General features: G+C 69.8%; 4 protein-coding genes across 4 annotated transcripts; all 4 read left to right on the top strand.

Moving 5' to 3' along the window:
* Positions 1-182: 182 nt before the first annotated feature.
* RHOBADRAFT_45793 (uncharacterized protein) lies at positions 183-1204 on the top strand (the record flags this gene model as incomplete). The annotated part of the gene is made up of 3 exons (XM_018414671.1): positions 183-347; positions 412-1026; positions 1127-1204. 3 exons carry the CDS (start codon positions 183-185, stop codon positions 1202-1204), a joined length of 858 nt encoding a protein of 285 aa, XP_018269274.1.
* A 345-nt stretch (positions 1205-1549) lies between these two features.
* Positions 1550-4929, top strand: RHOBADRAFT_38426 (uncharacterized protein; the record flags this gene model as incomplete). The annotated part of the gene is made up of 11 exons (XM_018413522.1): positions 1550-1639; positions 1718-1991; positions 2102-2181; positions 2271-2774; positions 2979-3139; positions 3223-3388; positions 3484-3636; positions 3739-3846; positions 3927-4060; positions 4219-4398; positions 4482-4929. 11 exons carry the CDS (start codon positions 1550-1552, stop codon positions 4801-4803), a joined length of 2172 nt encoding a protein of 723 aa, XP_018269273.1. The 3' UTR covers positions 4804-4929.
* Positions 4930-7696: 2767 nt separating this feature from the next.
* RHOBADRAFT_28975 (uncharacterized protein) lies at positions 7697-10545 on the top strand (the record flags this gene model as incomplete). The annotated part of the gene is made up of 8 exons (XM_018412845.1): positions 7697-7948; positions 8016-8121; positions 8199-8404; positions 8475-8634; positions 8724-9172; positions 9252-9588; positions 9673-10104; positions 10214-10545. Coding segments are annotated over exons 1-8 (2265 nt in total), but the record flags the coding sequence as incomplete, so codon positions are not given.
* A 4873-nt stretch (positions 10546-15418) lies between these two features.
* Positions 15419-18103, top strand: RHOBADRAFT_54998 (uncharacterized protein; the record flags this gene model as incomplete). Its single annotated transcript, XM_018417607.1, has 1 exon — positions 15419-18103. The coding sequence occupies one exon, from the start codon at positions 15419-15421 to the stop codon at positions 18017-18019; it is 2601 nt and encodes an 866-aa protein (XP_018269271.1). The 3' UTR covers positions 18020-18103.
* Positions 18104-18202: the final 99 nt, after the last annotated feature.

Below are 18202 nucleotides of genomic sequence, written 5' to 3'. Positions count from 1 at the left end.
GAGGGGACGCACAAGGGCATGGCAGTGCTGTGGTTGGGGCTGTAGAGCACACTCTGGCAGTCGGTAGCCTCACTCGAAGCCTGAGCGGATGAGGGAACGCGGACCACCTCGTCGTCTTCATCTCACCTCTCCTCCTCCTTCTCCAACCTCGACCCAGCCCCGCACCAAGAGCCCACACGACCATGAGCACCAACTCGCTCAAGTCGCTCATGGCCGCAAAGCGCCAACAAGCCGCCCGCATCTCGGCCCCCTTTGCCCGCTACTCCAACTCGGGCCAGCTCTCGTGCTCGCTCTGCCACCTCGCCATAAAACACGACTCGCTGTGGTCGGCCCACGTACAGTCAAAGGTCCGCCTACTCTCCCTCCTGCTCCTCCAACTCCCCGTCTCACCTCGTCCACCCCGCCCCGCAGACCCACCGCGTCAAGGTCCAGCAGCACAACGCCGAACAAGAACGCCTACAGCAACAGTCGCAGAAGCGCAAACGCTCAGACGACACCGCTGCCTCCTCCTCCAAGCGCTCCCGCCCCGCAGGCGACTCGCCCAACGACGACGACGACAACGGCGCCGACGCTCCTCCTCCTCCTCCCGACAACAACGCCCTCCCGACCGACTTCTTCGCCGACCCATCCCAAGCCCCGGCACCTCGAGCACCCTCCCCCTCGACCTCGACCTCTGCCGCCCGCGCCGCGCCAGCCGACGACGCCGACCCAGACCTCGACGACTTTCTCGCCTCGCTCGGCGCACCCGACGACGCCGCCGCTTCGTCCTCCACAACTGGGGGCGCCCCGACGACGGCGCGCGCGACGATCGCGGCCGCGCCCGTGCGCTTCGAGTTTGGCGCGCCCGTCGTCGCTGCCGAGGGCGAGGAGGACGAGGAGGCGGCAGGTGCGGGCGACGACGACGACGAGCCCAAAGAGACGGACGACGAGCGCGTCGAGAGAGAGGCGAGGGAGGAGCGCGAGGAGCTCATGGCGCGCCTCGAGGAGGAGGAGCGGGAACAGCGCGAGGCCGACGACAAGGTGACGGTGCGTCTTGCGCATCCTCTCTCTCTCGGTTCCCAGCCTAACGAGCGTTCCCTCGCTCTATACGCGGTACTGATGCGGAGTTGGCCTGCGCGAAACGCAGGCACTCAAGCGGCGGCTCGAGGCGATGCGGGCCAAGCGGCAGGGGAGGAAGGGCGGCGCCGGGGCAGGCGAGGCGTGAGCGGTTCGAGGGGTCGCTGTCGTGCAACGTCGAGGCGCTCTTTCATGCTTCTAGTGCGGCAGAAAGAGTGAGGAGAGCCTGCAGCGAGAGCGAGCCGCTTCCTCCGCCAAGTCGGTTCGCGTGTCGGCCTCTCGGTTGCTCTCGAGACCGCCTCGCCCGCGTGTGGCGAGCAGCGTACTCGCACCCGAGCACTCGTACAAAGAGCAGCAACCGGCACCGCCGCAGCGCCGCTCGCCGCCCCTGTGGCCTCCCCACCTCGACCCCTCCTCATCAGCAACCCGCGCCCTCGCCGGCCTCTCGCACCCGACAGCAGCACGCGCACGGTGCACCGCGACTCGGCCCACGATGGACTGCCTCAAGGCCGTCCAGGCGTACGTCGACAAGGCCATCACGTCGACCCCGGGCATCAAGGTCCTCCTCCTCGACTCGGACACGGTCCGTCTCCTCGCCTTTCCCCCCCCTGCCCCACAGCCTGTGAGGGAGAGACTCATCACCTCGTCACGCCGTACACAGACCCCGATCGTCAGCCTCGCGACCACCCAGAGCCACCTCCTCGCCCACGAGGTTTACCTCACCGACCGCGTCGACAACCCGTCTCGGCACGCGTCCACCTCCTCCCTCGCGCCATCCGCGCCAGGCGCCTACCCGCCCGCACCAGGCGCAGCAGCACGCGGCGTCGAGCGCCTCCCCCACTTGCGCTGCGTGTGCCTCGTCCGGCCGACCGACGACAGCGTCGAGGCGTGCGCGAGGGAGCTCAGCGAGGGCAGGTTCGGCGGCTACTGGCTCTGTGCGTCGCTCTTCCTCTTCCTCTCTCGGTGGGCGCACGGGCTGGGGCGAGAGCGAGCGGGACTCGAGCGAGGAAAGGGCCACTGACCTTCCCTCTGTCGCCGCCCGCAGACTTCACCAACGTGTTGACCAAGGCGCAGATCGAGAAGCTCGCAGAAGCCGACGAGCACGAGCTCGTGCGCGAGGTCCAGGTGCGTCCCGCGCTCCTCCCTCCCTCGTCACCTCGTCCTGCAGTACCCTCGAGGTGGAGCCTCGCTCACTCTCCCTCGTGCGCCCGCAGGAGTTCTTCGCCGACTTTGCGCCCCTCACGTCGTCGCACTTTTCCCTCAACGTCCTCCCGACCCCGCTGCACCCGTCGCCGACCCAGCGCACCATGCCCTTGTACGGCGCGAGCCCGGCCACGTTTTCGGCGCACGCACCCGCGCTCGCGCGCCACGTCGAGGGCCTGACGGCGCTGTGCCTCGCGCTCAAGAAGCGGCCAATCGTGCGGTACGAGCGCATGAGCGGCATGGCGCGCCAGCTCGGCGAGGCGCTTGTCGCCGCCATGAACGGCGCGGGCGCCGGCGGTGCAGGCGGTGCGGGCGGCGCGAGCGACTCGGCGGGCCTGTGGGACTTTCGCAAGACGGCGACAGCACCGTTGTTGCTCGTGCTCGACCGCCGCAACGACCCGGTGACGCCCCTCTTGACGCAGTGGACGTACCAGGCCATGGTGCACGAGCTGCTCGGCATCACCAACGGGCGCGTCAGCTTGGAGGGCGCGCCAGAGGTCCGAGACGAGGTCAAGGTGCGTCGCAGCGGCGGTTCACTCCTTTCCGCGTGCCGGTCGAGCAGGTCCAGGGTCCTGACTTTTGCCTCGTCCCTCTTCCTCTCCCTCTTCCTCGTCTCCTCGACCTTGCCGCCGCCTCCCCTTTCGATCCCTTCCCCTCGCCCTCTCATCTCGCGACCACATCGACGTCTGCCACCCACACCGACGGCACTCGCCCCGCAGGAGATTGTCCTGTCGCCCGAGCAGGACGCCTTCTTCGCGCGCAACCTGTACGACAACTTTGGCGACCTCGGCGCGCACCTGAGCAGCTACGTGCAGGACTACAGCACCCGGAGCGCGACGAGCCAGGCGGGCAAGATCGAGACGGTCGCCGACATGAAGCGGTGCGTCGGCCTGCTCCCCTTCCTCGTCCTCCCTCTCTCCTTTCAAGAGCACGCAGGCTGATTAGTCCGAGCGACGCGCACAGGTTCATCGACGAGTACCCCGAGTTCCGCAAGCTCGGCTCGAACGTGTCCAAGCACGTCGCGCTCGTCGGCGAGCTGTCGCGCCTCGTCAACGAGCGCGGCCTGCTCCAGGTCAGCGAGCTCGAGCAGAGCCTGGCGAGCAACGAGAGCCATGGCCCTGACTTGCGGGTGCGTCCTCCTCTTTCTCTCCCTCTCTCACATCGCGCACTCTCTCTTTGCCGGCCGAGCAAGCCGACCTGACCCTCCTCGCCGAACGCTCGCAGGCCGTCCGCGAGGCCATCTCGGCGCCCGAGATCCCGTCCGAGGCCAAGCTCCGTCTCGCCATCCTGTACGCGCTGCGGTACCAGAAGGCGCCCGGGCAGCAGATTGCCAGCGTCGTCGAGCTGCTCAAGGCGCAGGGCGTCCAGGAGGCCGAGGTGCGTCGCCTCGGTCCCTCCTCCTTTTCCTCCTCTCCGAGCGAGAGGCGCTCAGGTGACGACGACTCAGAGGCCGCACTGACCCGATTGCGTCGAACGCAGATGGTCAACGTCATGCTCGCGTTCGCCGGCGCCGACCAGCGTCAAGACGACCTGTTCGGCAACGAGAACTTCTTCTCCAAGGGCAAGTCGGCGCTCAAGGGCCTCAAGGTGCGCCCCGCTCTCTCCCTTTCCATCTCCCTTGCCTCGTTTCCCAAGTGCGGGACCTGAACGAGGAGGAGGAGAAACAGGGCGTCGAGAACGTCTACACGCAGCACACGCCGCACCTCGCAGAGACGATCGAGCTGCTCCTCAAGGGCCGGTTGCGCGAGTCGAGCTACCCGTTCGTCGACGGGCAGGGTGTCGGGCCGCAGGGCATGAGTCGGTGCGTCGCTCGGTCCTCTTCCCCCCTCTCTGTCGTCGCCGGTCCCTGGCCTTGTGTTCTCGCCCTCACTCGACGAGTCTCTGACATTCTCGTCCACCTCTCTCCCTTCCCTCGTCGCCCCCGCACGCGCATTCGACCTCGTGCCGCTCCCCTCGCAGGCCGCAGGACATCATCGTCTTCATTGTCGGCGGCACGACGTTCGAGGAGGCCCGGCACGTCGCCCAGCTCAACGAGCGTTTTGCGGCGGGCCAAGGGCTCGCGGGAGGAGGGCCGCAGAGCATGGTCCCGCAGGGGACGAGGGTCGTGCTCGGCGGGACGTGCGTGCACAACTCGCGCAGGTGCGTGGCCGGCTCTCTCTTCCTCTCGCTCTCCTCTAGTCGATCAAGGGCAAGGGGTTGATCCAGATGGCCACTGCCCGCAGCTTCCTCGAGATGGTGCGCGACGCCGCGTTCGCGTTCGGCCCGTCGTTCGGCGCCGCACCACCCTCCGTCTCGCTCTCGGCGTCGACCTCATCCTCCTCCGGCCCCACCGCCATCCCCCCACCTTCCTCAACCCCTCAAGGTGCCTCCCAACAGGCGCCCGCACCGCGCGACAACTTTGCGCTCAACCTCGGGCCCGTGAGCCTCAACGTCGGCGGGCAGGCGGGCAACGCGATCGAGCTCGGCGTCGATGCGGCGAGGGACGGACTGAGGGACGTGTGGGGGAGGGTCAGGGAGAGGGTCGAGGGCGTCAGGCTCGGGTGAGCGGGCGTGGGCGTGGGCGAGGGTGGTTGAGGAGGAGGATCGAGGAGGAGGGACGAGTTCGAGTCGGTGCGGCGGCGCGCCGCGCGGCCGCAGCTGTTTGTGTTGCTATGACAGACGCATGCTCAGGTCAGTTCGAGAGCAGCAGAGCGAAGTTTGTCGCAGGTTTTGGCGGCCCCACCCTCGCTCGTCGTCGTCGTCGGCGCTCGTCCTCCCCTCGACCACCACACCTCGCCCCGCTCGACCTCAGCCCACCAGAGAGAGCGCGGGCACGCCCATGAGCGACCCACCGGCACCCGCAGACGCCCAGTCTGCCCTCCAGGCGCAGCTCGACGCCCTGCGCGCCGAGCACACGCGCGCCCAACTCGAGGCCGACCAGTCGCTCCACGACCTCGCCTCGCGCCTGTCGGCCACCGAGTCTGACCTCGCCCGCGCCAACGAGGCGACCGAGCTCGCCCAGCGCGACGCCGCAGAGCAGCGCGCGAAGGCCGACGAGGCCGCACGGCGGGTCGGCGAGGCGGAGGACCGCGCGAGGGGGGACGGCCAGGGGCGAGACGAGCTCGTCAGGAGGGTCGACGAGGTCGAGCGCGAGAAGCGCGAGCTGCTCGCCGTCATTGACCGCGAGCAGGCCGACAAACGGTCGCTCGAAGGTGCGTCCTCGTCTTCCCTCGTTCACGAGCCAGTGCGGGCCGACGGCGTCTCTCTGCGAGGTTGCCAGGTCTTGCCTGAGGGCCTTGCACCTCTCGAGAACGGTACTGACACCATGTCGCCTCTACAGAATCGCTCAACTCGCTCCGCGCCAGCTACTCGACCCTCCAGGCCGCCCACTCGGACCTCGAGGGCAAGCTCGCCGAGACGACCAGCACGTCGCGCACCTCGCTCCTCCGCCTCCAGACCCTCCAGAGCACCGTCACCTCGCTCGAGGCCGACAAGTCGTTCCTCTCGCAGGAGCTCGAGCGCGGCCGCCAGGAGTGGAGCGCCCACCGCCGCGAGAAGCACGCCGCGCTCGTCGAGCTCCAGAGCCAGCTCGACACGGTCTCGATCGACGCCCGTTCGGCCCAAACCTCGCTCGAACAGCTCCGCACCGCCCACGAGCAGCTCAAGGCGCGCCACGCCGACACGCTCGCCGACCTCGCCTCGGCGCGCGAGGAGCACGGCGCGAGCGAGGCCGCGTTCGCCACCGAGATGGCGAGCATGCGTCGCCTCGTCGACCTCATGGAGAAGCGCGAGGACGAGCGCAAGAAGCGCGTCGACGACGTCGAGCGCGCCCTCGACGAGGAGCGCGCCGCCCTCGTCGAGCGCGAGGCCGAGCTCCAGGACCAGCTCCTCCAGGAGCGCGAGCGCGCCGACGCCCTCGAGGCGCGCGTCGGCGAGCTCCGCGAGGCGCTCGAGCGCGGCAACGCGCACGCCGCCGCGCACGGCAACGGCTTTGCGCGCGACGACTCGCCGGCTGGCAGCGTCGGCTCGGCCTCGGCCTCGGCCTCGGCGTTCGCGCTCAGCCCGTCGGCGCAGCGGGCCGTGCGCGGGCAGAAGAGCGGCAGGAGTTACGCCGAGATCTACGGCGAGTACGTGCGCATGGAGGACGAGCTCGCGAGCGAGCGCGCCGAGACCAAGCGCCTCGGCGAGTGCCTCGCGCAGATCCTGGGCGACATCGAGGAGCGGGTGAGCACCGTCTTCCTCTCTGTCTCTGTCTCTGTGCTCCCCCTCTCGTCGGGCAACGAGACTGACTCGCCCCCTCGTTCCCGTCCGCAGGCCCCTCTCCTGCAGGAGCAGCGCGAGGAGTACGAGCGCCTCTCGGTCGAGGCGACCGAGCTCGCGTCGCAGCTCGCCCAGGCGCTCACCGACCGCGACGGGAGCGAGCGTCGCGCCGAGTCGCTGCGTCTCGACGTCGAGCGCCTCGGCGGCGAGAACACGATCCTGTCGCAGCAGCTGTCCGACCTCGGCCGCCAGGTCCGCACCCTGTCGCGCGTCCTCGCCGTCCACGACAACCCGTTGCTCGAGGGCGCCGACGCGGCCGAGTTTGACGAGGACGAGCAGGCGATCCAGCGCCGCGCCGAGCAGCTCGGCGACACCGACTCGGTCGTGAGCGCCCACCTCGTCACGTTCGCCACCATCAACGAGCTCCAGGTCCAGAACCAGAAGCTGCTCCGCATCACGCGGCAGATGGGCGCCCAGCTCGAGCAGGGCGAGCAGGACGCGCGCGCGAGGCGCGAGGGCGAGGAGAACGCGGCCGTCGCCGAGGCGCACGAGCTCATCCTCCGCCTCAAGGACGAGGTCGAGGCGCAGCGCGCACGCACCGAGGCGTTCGAGAAGGAGCGCGACATGTTCCGCAGGATGCTCAGCGTCCGCGGTTCGGGCTCGGGCTCGGGCGCCGGCGCGACCGACGGCTCGTCGTTCGCCGCGGCGGCGGCGGCGGCGGCATCGGCGGCGACGACGGCGGGCGACGGCGATGCGGGTCGGCTCCTCGCCGAGGTGCAGGCCAACTTTGACGCGTACCGCGCCGAGATGGCCGTCGACACGCAGCGCCTGCGGGACGACCTCGTCCAGGCGCAGAAGGACGCGGCGCAGGCGAGGACCGAGTTGGCCAAGAGCAAGGCGCAGAGCGAGTTCCTCGCAGGTACGTCTCGCTCGCCTTCCCTCCCACCCTCTCCTGGTCGTCGGCGTCTCGAGCGCGACGAGCCTGACCCTGCCTCGTCCGCCCGCAGAACGTTTCCGCCTCCTCAACGAGTCGTACGAGCTGCAGAAGGGCGAGATGAGCCAGATGAACAAGCGCACCCTCGAGCTCCAGCAGACGATGGCCAAGCAGGACATGGCGTCGCACAAGGTGCGTCCACCTCGAACGCCGTCCGAGCTCTCGCAGGGGGACGGACCTGACTCGTCTCGTTCCACAGACCACCGAGGACATGCTCGAGCTGCGCAGCACTGCCGACCAGCTTCGTCACGAGAACACGAACCTCAAGAGCGAGCGCTCGGTCCTCAAGAGCGTCGAGCAGCGCCTCGGCGAGGAGAACGCGGCCCTCAGCAAGGAGCGCGCCCACCTCGCCGACCTCATGCGCAACCTCCAGACGATGCAGAACGAGCTCGAGCGCAGCGGCAACGACGCTCGCCGGCGACTCGAGGAGCAGGTCAACCGTCTCGAGGCCCAAGCGTGCGTCCCCTGCCCTCCCTCTCTGCCTTGCGCGACAGCGACTGACTTCTCGACGTGTCTCGTGCAGAGCCGACCTCAAGGACAAGCTCAACCAGGAGTCGGACAGCAACCGCCAACTCGCGCTCCGCAAGGAGATCGAGAGCAAGACGTTCCAGGAGCGCATCGACAAGCTCGTGCGTCCCGCTCTCGCCCTCTCTACCTCCCCGTGCCAGGTCGAGGCAGCGACTGACCTTGCTCGCGCACGACGCAGACGGCCGATCACTCGACGACGCGCGAGAAGCTCGTCGCCGCCCAGACGTCGCAAGAGCACCTCGAGCAGCGCGTTCGCGACCTCGTCCTCCAGGTCGAGGCCAAGGAGGAGAAGCTCGTCATCTTCGAGGGCCGCTCGTCCTCGGGCGAGACCGACACGACCCGGACCGTCGAGGAGCAGCTCCAGGTCACGGTCGCCGACCTTCGGTGCGTCTCACGCTCGCCGCACTCGTCCTTCTCCTCTCGAGAGCAACGTCCTGACCCTCGACTGTCGCAGCAACGAGCTCCGCACGGCCAAGGCCGACCTCGAGCGCGCCAAGGAGCACACCAAGCAGTACCAGGCCATCGCCGAGACGCAGGGCGAGAGCCTGCGCGAGGTGACGGCGACCTACGACGAGTACAAGGCCGCCACCGAGTCGTCTATCGCCGAGAAGGACGTACGTCCCTGTCCCCTATTCTGCCATCGTCGCGGTCGTCGTCGTCGTCGTCGTTCAGGCCTAACGCATCTTCTCACCGGCCCATGCAGAGCGAGATCGTCAGCCTTCGCGAGCGCCTCCACTCGCTCACGCAGGACATCACGGCGTCCAACACGCAGAACTCGGAGCTCCACAAGCAGATCGAGGCCGAGCGCGTCGCGTTCGAGAAGGAGCGCAAGACGTTCGAGGACGGCCTGACGTCGCTGCGCGCCGCCGACCAGAGCGCTCGCGAGGCGCAGCTCGCCGCGCAAGACGACCTCCGCCGCCAAGCGCAGCTCGCTCGTGACGCGCACGACAAGTACGAGCGCGAGCTCGTCGCCCACGCCGACGACGTCAAGAAGCTCGCCCACGTCAAGGACGAGCTCAACGCGGTCCGGGCGACGGTCCGCGAGCACGAGGCGGCGGCGCAGGTCGCGAGGGCCAACCTCGCGAGCTCGGAGGAGAGCTGGGCGCGGCAGAAGGGCACGCTGCAGCAGGAACTCGCCGACGTCCGCAAGCGGTGCGTCCCGAACCCTTTCCTCTCTTCTCGTCCTCGATCTCTCCCCGACTCCCGACCTGACAACCCTCTTCCTCGACAGGTGCGACGAGCTCAAGGAGCAGAACTCGACCCTGGCGCAGCACCTCGAGACGGCCTCGGCCTCGGCGACGCAGCTCCAGGCGCGCCACGCCGCCGTCTCGGACAGCGCCGCAGCTGCGGGCGAGGCCGGCGGCGCCGACGCCGACACGATCGAGGCCATCACGGCGTCGCACAACGCGTCGGTCGAGCAGCTGCGCGAGGTCATCCGGTACCTGCGTCGCGAGAAGGACATCATCGACCTCCAGCTCGAGTTCAGCAAGCAGGAGGCGACTCGGCTTCGTCAGCAGCTCGACTTTACGTCGCGCAGCCTCGAGGAGGCGAGACAGTCCCTCCAGGAGGTGCGTCCTCTCGTTCTCTCCCTCGTCGCCGGACTCGTGGACCTGACCCTCTCTCGCCCGGACCTCTCTCTCCCCCTCTCGCAGGAGCGCTCCAAGACGGGCGACTCGCTCACGAGCTCGGCCCAGCACGCCGAGCTGCTCGAGTCGATCCACACGGCCAAGCTCCTGCGCGAGAGCAACCAAACGCTGCGCGACGAGAACGAGGCCAACCTCCGCAAGGTCGCGACGCTCGACACGCAGCTCCGCCAGGTCCAGGGCGAGCTCAACCCGCTCAAGGAGCACGTCGCGACGCTCCAGGCCGAGGTCAAGTCGAAGCAGCACCAGATCCGCCTCCTCGAGGAGGACAACGAGCGGTGGAAGACGCGCAACCAGACGATCCTCGCCAAGTACGAGCGCATCGACCCCGAGGAGCTCCAGGTCCTCAAGGCCGAGGTCGACAAGGTGCAGGCGGCGCTCACGGCGTCGCAGGCCGAGCGTGACGAGATCTCGGCAAAGCTCACCGAGCAGACGAACCTCGTGCGTCCCCTTTCCCTCCTCCTCCGCTCTTCCGCCTCGTCCTCCCCTCCTTCACGGCATTGTTCACCGACCTCGTCTTCGTCGTCCCTCCCGTCGTCGCCGTCTGCAGGCCGAGTCGATGCGCGCCAACTGGCAGACGGGCCTCGAGCGCTTCAAGGGCCTGCAGGCGCAGGCGCGCACCACTCGCGACGAGCGCAACGCCCTCGTCAAGACGGTCGAGGAGCTCAAGGCCCAGATCGAGGCCGGCGGCAACTCGGACCAGGTCGTCGCCGCCGCCACGGCGCAAGCGCAAGCCCAGTCGCAGGAGGCGCTCGCCGAGCTCCAGGCTCGCCTCGCCGCGACCGAGAGCGAGAAGGTCGCGCTCGAAGCTCGTCTCGCCGAGCAGGCCGCCGCGCTCGCCGCGCTCGAGGGCGAGAAGACGAGCCTTGTGACCGAGAAGACGACGCTTCAAGCCGACCGCGACGTGAGTCCGCCCTTCTCACACCGTACCCTCCTGTGCCCTCGCGCAGGACTGCGCTCACTCGTTCTCTCGTCTACAGCGACTCGCTGCTCGCGAGGAGCCCATCTTCTCAGACAACGTGCGTCCCTCGTCCTCTCCCTCTCAGCCTCTCCCTCTCTCCCTCTCCTTCTCTCCTCCCTCATGTCCCGCCCACCTCTCTTCCCTCCCAACATCTCTCTCTCGTGCCGCCCGTCTCAAGACCTGCGACTGACGGTCCCTCCCGTCCACAGCGCCGCATGAAGGCCGACGCCCGCCAGCGCCAAGCCGAGCTCGACGCCGCCCAGAACGAGCTCAAGTCGCTCAAGGAGACGCTCTCGTCGGGCGACAACGCCGCCGCCATCGAGGCCGCCGTCCAAGCACGCGTCGCCGAGGCCGTCCCGGCACCCGCACCCGCCACCCCGACCGACGAGCAGGTCGCCGAGGCCGCCAAGAGCAAGATCGCCGCCGCCGAGGCGCAGTTCGCCGCTCAACGCGACGAGGCGGTCGCCAAGGCGATCAAGGAGACCACCATGCAGCTCCAGCAGCAGATCGAGGCGATCCGCGCCGAGCTCGCCGCCGCACAAAAGGCGGCCGCCGAGTCGGCTGCTGCCGCCGCCGCCGCCGCCGCCGCCGCACCTGTACCGGCCGCCGACGGTGGCGCTGCTCCTGTCGTGTCGACCGGCGCGAGCGACGAGGACGTCAAGAAGGCCGTCGAGGCCGCTGTCGCCGAGTCGAAGAAGCAGCTTGAGGCCGACTTTGAGAAGATCAAGGCCGAGTCGACGGCCGAGGCGGTCAAGAAGGAGAAGGAGACGATCGAGCGCCTCACGACGGCTCTCCGCAAGGCGCAGCAGCAGGCCAACGCCGCCGCGGCCGCCGGCCCGTCGTCATCGTCGCCGTCCGCTCCGGCGCCCAACGTCGACAAGCTCGTCGCCGACAAGGTGGCCGCCATCGAGAAGGAGCGCGCGGCGGCGCAGCAGCAGGCGATGCAGAAGGCCGTCGCGGCCGCCCTCGAGCGCCAGAAGAAGGAGCACGACCAGCTCCTCCAGTCGACCAAGGAGCAGATCGAGAAGCAGGCGGCCATGAAGAACAACCTCTTGCAGAAGACGGTCGCCGGCCTGCGCCAGAAGCTCGCCGACAACGGCATCACGACCGGCAACGCCGCTCGTCCAGCTGCTCCGGCCGCCGCCGCCAACGCCACCCCCGCCGCGACACCCGCCGCGTCGACCTCGGCTCCCGCACCAGCACCCGTAGCAGCGTCAGCCGTAGCACCAGTCGCAGCGGCGCAGCCGGCCGCCACGCCGCCAGCACTCGCCGGTCCGAGCCAGGACGGTCGGGGCGGCGCGGCGGCAGGTCGAGGCCGGGGCGCCCAGCGCGGCGCTCGAGGCGGCCGCGGTGGCGCAGCAGGTGCGCGTGGCGGCAAGGCGGCGGGCTCGCCTCCTGCGTCGTCGCCCGCGCAGGCCGCTGGCAGCTCGTCGTCGGCGGCGGCGACCGGCGCGCCGGCGACTCCTGCGCTCACCCTGCGCGGTGCGGCGGCAGCACAGCGCCCTGGCGGCGTCCTCGGCTCGCTCCTCGGCGCGGCGGGTGCGCTGAACGCGGCGAAGCGGTCGAGGGAGAGCGACGGCGGGTCGGGAGGCGAGGGAGCGGACCAGGCGAAGCGGCCGAAGGGAGCTTGACGGGTCGGGCACGCACTTGAATAGCTGGCTCTCGTTCTCTGTACCTAGTTCCGTACTCTTGTCCTCGTTTATGCGAGCGCCATCGGTCTGCGAGAGAGAGCGAGGGAGAAGCTGGGCTCGCGACTCGAGAGAAGGTGACGGAGGAGGAGGTCGAGAGGGCGTCCGCCTCAGGCCGCCGTTCGAGAGGCGTGGCATGCTGCTGCGAGTACAGCAGAGCGACTTCCTGGCAGTCCTGTGCCCCTGCAGCAGCCGAGAGAGCCGTGTTGGCTCTTCATCAGGTCTCGCGCTCGCTTTCGGCTCTCTCGTCACGACCACTCACGCCGGCGAGCTTCCGACGCTCGCGGTGGACAGCGACGCATGCGTGCAATGTCTCGAGCTTTACGCCAGCACGCCCGCGAGCCTGTGGAGCCGGCGCGATGAAGGCGAGGCCAGCCACTCGTCGCCGGATGAGGGAGGTGTCGCCCCGTCCGCTCCTGGCGGTGCCTCAGCCGCGTGCGGAAGCGCACAGAGCGTGCGGGCGCCGACCTCGACAATCCCGCGCTCATGCGCCGCCGAGCGGGCCAGCCCTCGCCGCCTCCCTCCTCCCCTCCCGTCGCTTCTCCCCCTCGTCGCCTACTCGCCCGCTCGCTTCGCTGGTCGTAGCCAGAGCACGGCCCTACACCTGTACCCGCACCACCGCCCTTCCCAAGGTCTCGCCGTCCACAACCGGCCGTCTCCCTCCTCCCCTCGTTTCGACCACCCTCGCCCCCGCACTCTCACTACCGCCGTCCGCGAGTCGCTATGCGCACCACCAGCCTCGTCCTCCTGTCGCTCGCGTCGGCGTCGACGTTCGTCTCGGCCAAGGCCGACGGCCGCAACTCGCTCGAGACGCTCCTCGACCGCATCCAGCACAGCAAGACTGGCACCTCGCCTTCGCCGGGCAACACGGCCAAGGTGCCCGCCGTCGCAGCCGACGAGGACGACGTCGAGCCGGCGGCGCCGACCGCCGAGATGAAGGACCTGTCCCAGGACGAGGGCGCTCGTGCGTCGAATCGTTTCCCTCCTCGTCCGAGCCTGAACCGCAGAGAGCTGACCACGAGCACCGCCCACAGCCGCCGCCAAGATGGTCAAGCGCAACCGCACCAAGGACCACGAGCAGAACGCCAAGCGCTGGGCCGACCTCGTCCTGCAGTACGACCCGCTCGCCGTCGTCGCCAAAGCTCGCACGAGCCTCACGACGCCCGCCGCTCAACCCTCGCCCTCGGTCGCCTCGGTCTCGAAGCGCATGACGACCACGCCGGCGGCTGCGCGCCACACGCCGGCCGAGAAGCGCTGGATCTGGGCCAACTCGGTCATCCAGGACGACACGCCGGCGTCCGAGGTCCCGCCCATCGGCGAGAACGTCAACCAGCTCAGTCAGCGTGCGTCCCTTTTCTCGAGCCTACAGACGATCGCGCAGAGCCGCCCCATTGACCTCACGCTCGATCTGCAGCCGCCGTTACCATCTCGACGCCCGACGCCGTCCTCGGCGCCCCAACCTTCCCGGCCGTCGCCAGCTCGACTGTCGCCGACTCGCCTGCCGCGCCTACGTCTGTCGCCGACGCGGGAGCGGCTGTCGCGGCACCCGAGGCGGCCACGACCTCGACGTCTGCGCCTGCTCCCGCCCCGACCTCGTCCGCCCTGTCCTGGTGGGACCCGACCGAGTTCTTCCACGATGTCGAGGCCGGCTTCGAGAAGCTGTTCGGCCTCGATCGCGACGACCAGACGTCGTCCTCGGCCGCGACTGCCTCGCCTACAGTCTCGACGGTCGACGTCGAGAAGCGCTGGGTCTGGGCGACCGGCATCATCCAGGACGACACGCCCAACGCGCCGCCGATCGGCGGCAACTACAACATGTTCGGCTCGCAGGTCGTCCCTGTCAACACGCCGTCGCTCTCGCTCGCCCTGCCGTCGTTCGCCCCTCGCCCACCTCCTGCTCACGCAGCCGGCGGCGTGTTCTCGAGCCCGGCCAACCACGACATCGCCGCCGCGCCGCCCGCCGATGCGAGCGTCGGCGACGGCCACGACGCCAACATGCCGTCCGTCGCGGCGCAGCAGACGGTCGTCGGCGCGGCCTCGTCGTCGTCGGTCCCGGTCCCGGTCACGGCGAGTCGCCTCTCGCACGCGCAGCGCATCGCCGCCGCCCGTGCGAGGCATGCTGCGCCGGCGACAGCCCGTATGGCCAAGGTCAAGCGCGGTGGGCACGCCTGAGCGCCGCATCGAGCAGGACGCGCTCGCCTCGAAACAGGCTCGAGCCATCCCTTCTTCCTCCCTTCCTCCTCGATACCCCGTTCTCCTGTCCCTCTTGTTCCATTTGACGCTCCGCATTCGCCTCACCACACACCTGTAGCCTTACCCTGTCCACGACCTCGTCTTTCCTCGCGCAAAGCTGCCTTTGAGCGTTTCGCTGCCTTTCTCTCGCCTCGTCCCCTCCTCTCTCTGCGAGACTTTGTCTGTCTGAACGCGAACGAATGCAAGGTCGTACAGAGAGCGAGAGTGAACTGCTCCAAGTGCCGTGCAGCTGGTCCGCCCCCTCTCCTCCCGACCCGCCGTCGCTCTTCCTCGACCGCTTCGCCGCGTTGAGCGCACCCGCCGCGCCGAGTAGCGAGCCAAGGACGCCTCCAGGACGCTGTGCTGCCGCCGCACCGCGCAGGGTGGGCGCAGGAGTCGCCGGCGCGCCGGTCGCCGCCGCCGACGAGCTGCTGCCGGCCTGCGCGGGCGACGACGCAGGAGGCGAGCCCGCCGCCTTGCCGCCACGCGCACCTGCTGCGCCGCCGCGGCCGCCTCGAGCGCCGCGCTGCGCGCCCCGACCTCGACCTGCCGGCGCGCCGCCTCCGTGTCCTCCGCGTTCATCCTTGCTCCCACCGGCCGCTCCACCGGCGCGACCGCTCCGCGGACGGGCTGCTCGTACGATCGATGGCGCACGCGAGCGCGCACGCTCCTCCCGGCGACGAGCGGCGCCCCTGTCCTTGCTCGAGCCTGCTGGCCGAGCCTCGTTCGTCCTCCGCTTGATGGCTCGCGTCTGCGTCCTTTCAGCTCTGCTCTGCGCCGTTCACAGCAAAGCAGGAGCGCGACGTCTCGAACGGTGAGCTCCCTCGCACACTCTCTGTCTGGCGCCAAGAACGAGACTGACTCCTCGCCGCAGATGCCACGCCCGAACCTCGCCGAGCTCGACCCGCCCAGCCTGCGCCGCTCGCCCAAGATGCTCGACATCTCCAGCTTCGACCTCGATCCCGCCGTACCTCGCCCGACCCGCGACCGCGCCGACAACCTCGTCGCCTCGCTCAAGCGCGCGACCGCTCTCGTCGAGCGCACCGTGCACGACACGACCCCGTTCGCCACCCTCTCGCTCGCCCTCTTCGGCAAGGTCGTCCACGAGCTCGACCATGTCGTTCAGCTCGTCGAGGCGGCGGCCGCTGTCGAGGCGACGGGCGAGCGCGACTCGCTGCCCGTTCGAGTCGAGGAGAGCCGCCCGACGAGGCGCTCGTCAAAGGTGCACGAGCCCGTCGGGCACAAGCGCGAGATTGGGCACGAGGAGCAGGGCGAGGAGCAGGGCGAGGAGCGTGCGAGTCGCCCACCTCGCCACGAGGGCGAGTCGAACGAGCACGACCAGCCCCGGCGTCGAGAAGGTCGTCCTCGCGACGAGCAGCGCGACGAGCCTGTTGTTGCGGTGGACCAGCCGCGCGATCGCCGCGACGCACTCGAGCGCCTGTCGCACGACGGCCGCGTCCACCGCCCGTCATCGTCGCACGCTCGCCGAGACGAGGCCCCGCCGCACAACCGCGCCCGAGTCGACCGCGTTCCCTCTCGCCCTGCGTCCGCCACACCCGCCTCGCCCATCTCGTCGCCTGTCGACGAGCCCGCCGACAAGCGGCGGTCGATCTCGCGCGCCGCCTCGCGCCTCACCTCGCGGGTCGTCTCGCCGCCGCCGCCGTCCGCCCCTCCTCACGACGAGCCTGGACCTCCCGCGCGCCGTCACATCGACCGCAAGGCTACTCGCTCAGCGGCCCAGTCGCAGCCGTGCTCGTCGTCGCCGGATCCGTCGGCGAGTCGTCGCCGCGAGAGCTCGTCCGCCCGGCCCAAGTCGCGCGCGAGCTCGGCTGCGCCTCGCCGCGATGACTACAAGCCGCGCGACCTGCGGTCGAGCCCTCTCGACGGTCCAGCAACGCGCCCAAAGTCGCGCACGTCCACGAGCACGGCGAGCAGCCGACGTGCGCCGACGCTCGAGCCTCTTCCTCCTCGCCGTTCGTCGTCGCGCAGCCGCTTCGTCGCCGACTCGTCCGCGTCGGACGATGACGAGCTCGTGCGCCGCCGCACACACGTCGATGAAGGCGACGAGCCCGCGAGTCAGCCGCGCTCGCGCTCCAAGGCGCGCTTGGCGGCGCGGTCCTCCAGCGGCCGGTCGGACGACGCTCGCCGCGCACTCGAGCTCGCGTCGGCGCCGCCGCCTCGGGCGATGGGCTCGGACTCGGACGACGAGGGCCAGGCGAGGAGGCCGTCGAGCGCGGCGCCGGCGGTCCGGCCGGCCGTTCTGACCGGCGCGCGAGTCGCAGCGGCGGTCGTGCGAGCGGTCGAGGGCGGCCCGGGAGGGGGCAAGCAGGAGCTCGCGACGCTCTCGCTCGTGTCGAGCGAGTACCGCGAGCCATCGCAGGCGGCGTTGTACCGCGTCGTCGCCGTCACCTCGACCCGCCAGCTCGACCTCTTCCTGCGCACCATCGAGTCGGCTCCTTCTCTCGGCGCTCTCGTTCGCGAGCTCAAGATCCAGCCTCTCGACGCCGACCTGCCGACGCCCCAGCCCGAGCCGCTCATCGACCCGCTCAGGCGGCTGTTGAACCGCCTTCCCAACTTGACCTCGCTCGACGAGGACTTTACCGCCGGCGACTGGGACGTCGGCGACCTCTCCACCGGTCGCGACTACCTGCTCACGGTCTTGTCGCCGTGCAACCTCGTCCGGTTCCGCAGCGCCAAGGCGTGGTTCGAGATCGGCGCCCTCTTTGCGCTCCTCCAGACGCAGCCGCAGCTCGTCGAGCTCGTCATCGGCGGCGCGGCCATGGACCGCGACTGGGTCGGCACCAAGCTCCTCGCCACCCTCGCTTCGTCGTCGTCGTCGCCGGCACCGGCCGCGTTGCTCGAGTCGATCGAGATCGGCCAAGTCATGCACGAGGACACCCTTGCCGTCCTCCTGCGTGCGACGGGCGGCGACTCGGTCGGCCGTCTCTCGAGCGTCCGCATCGGGTTCCAGTCGCTCGGCGCCTCGGACGACGACACGCCGCTCGCGTCCGTCCCGGCCGCGCTCGCCCTGGTCGGCTCGACCGTGACGCACCTTGCGCTCGCCGCGCCGCGCAAGGCGAGCGACGACTCGTCCGCACTCCTCGACGAGGTCGTCGCCGTACTGCCTCGTCTCGAGGTCCTCGAATGGACCGAGGCGACCGACCTCGCGCCCCTCGCGCTCGCCAAGCCGACGGTCCTCGTCCGCCTCCCGTCGTCGCTGCGGGTCCTGCGCGCGCGCTCACTCGTCTCTCTCTCGACGAGCGCCGTGCTCTCGTTCCTGCACGGCGACGCACCGCGAGCGCTCGAGGTCCTCGACGTCCAGTGGGCGCACGGCTCGTCGACCGCGGAAGACCTCGCCAAGGAGCCGTGGTTCAAGCCAAGGCATATCGCGCGCATCGAGGACGCAGCAGCAGAGCTCGGCATCGAGTGTCGTGTCGGCAAGGGCGACGAGGCACTCGCTTTCGGCAGGGCCTGAGCTCGACGTCGGGCGAGTTGAGCAAGGACGAGGGGAGAGGGGCTCGAGCGCGCGAATAGACTGCAATGCCGTTCGAGAAGCTACTACACATAGCGCAAAAGAGGAGAGAGGGGGAGAGAAACGCGAAGATGAATTCTGGACAGGGCGGGATGGGATGCGAGGGAAGAGAGAGAGAGGGGAGGG

The sequence above is a fragment of the Rhodotorula graminis genome (genome assembly GCF_001329695.1).
Source record: "Rhodotorula graminis WP1 unplaced genomic scaffold RHOBAscaffold_11, whole genome shotgun sequence".
Lineage (NCBI taxonomy): Eukaryota > Fungi > Basidiomycota > Microbotryomycetes > Sporidiobolales > Sporidiobolaceae > Rhodotorula > Rhodotorula graminis.
This window is presented reverse-complemented; position numbering and strand designations above follow the sequence as displayed.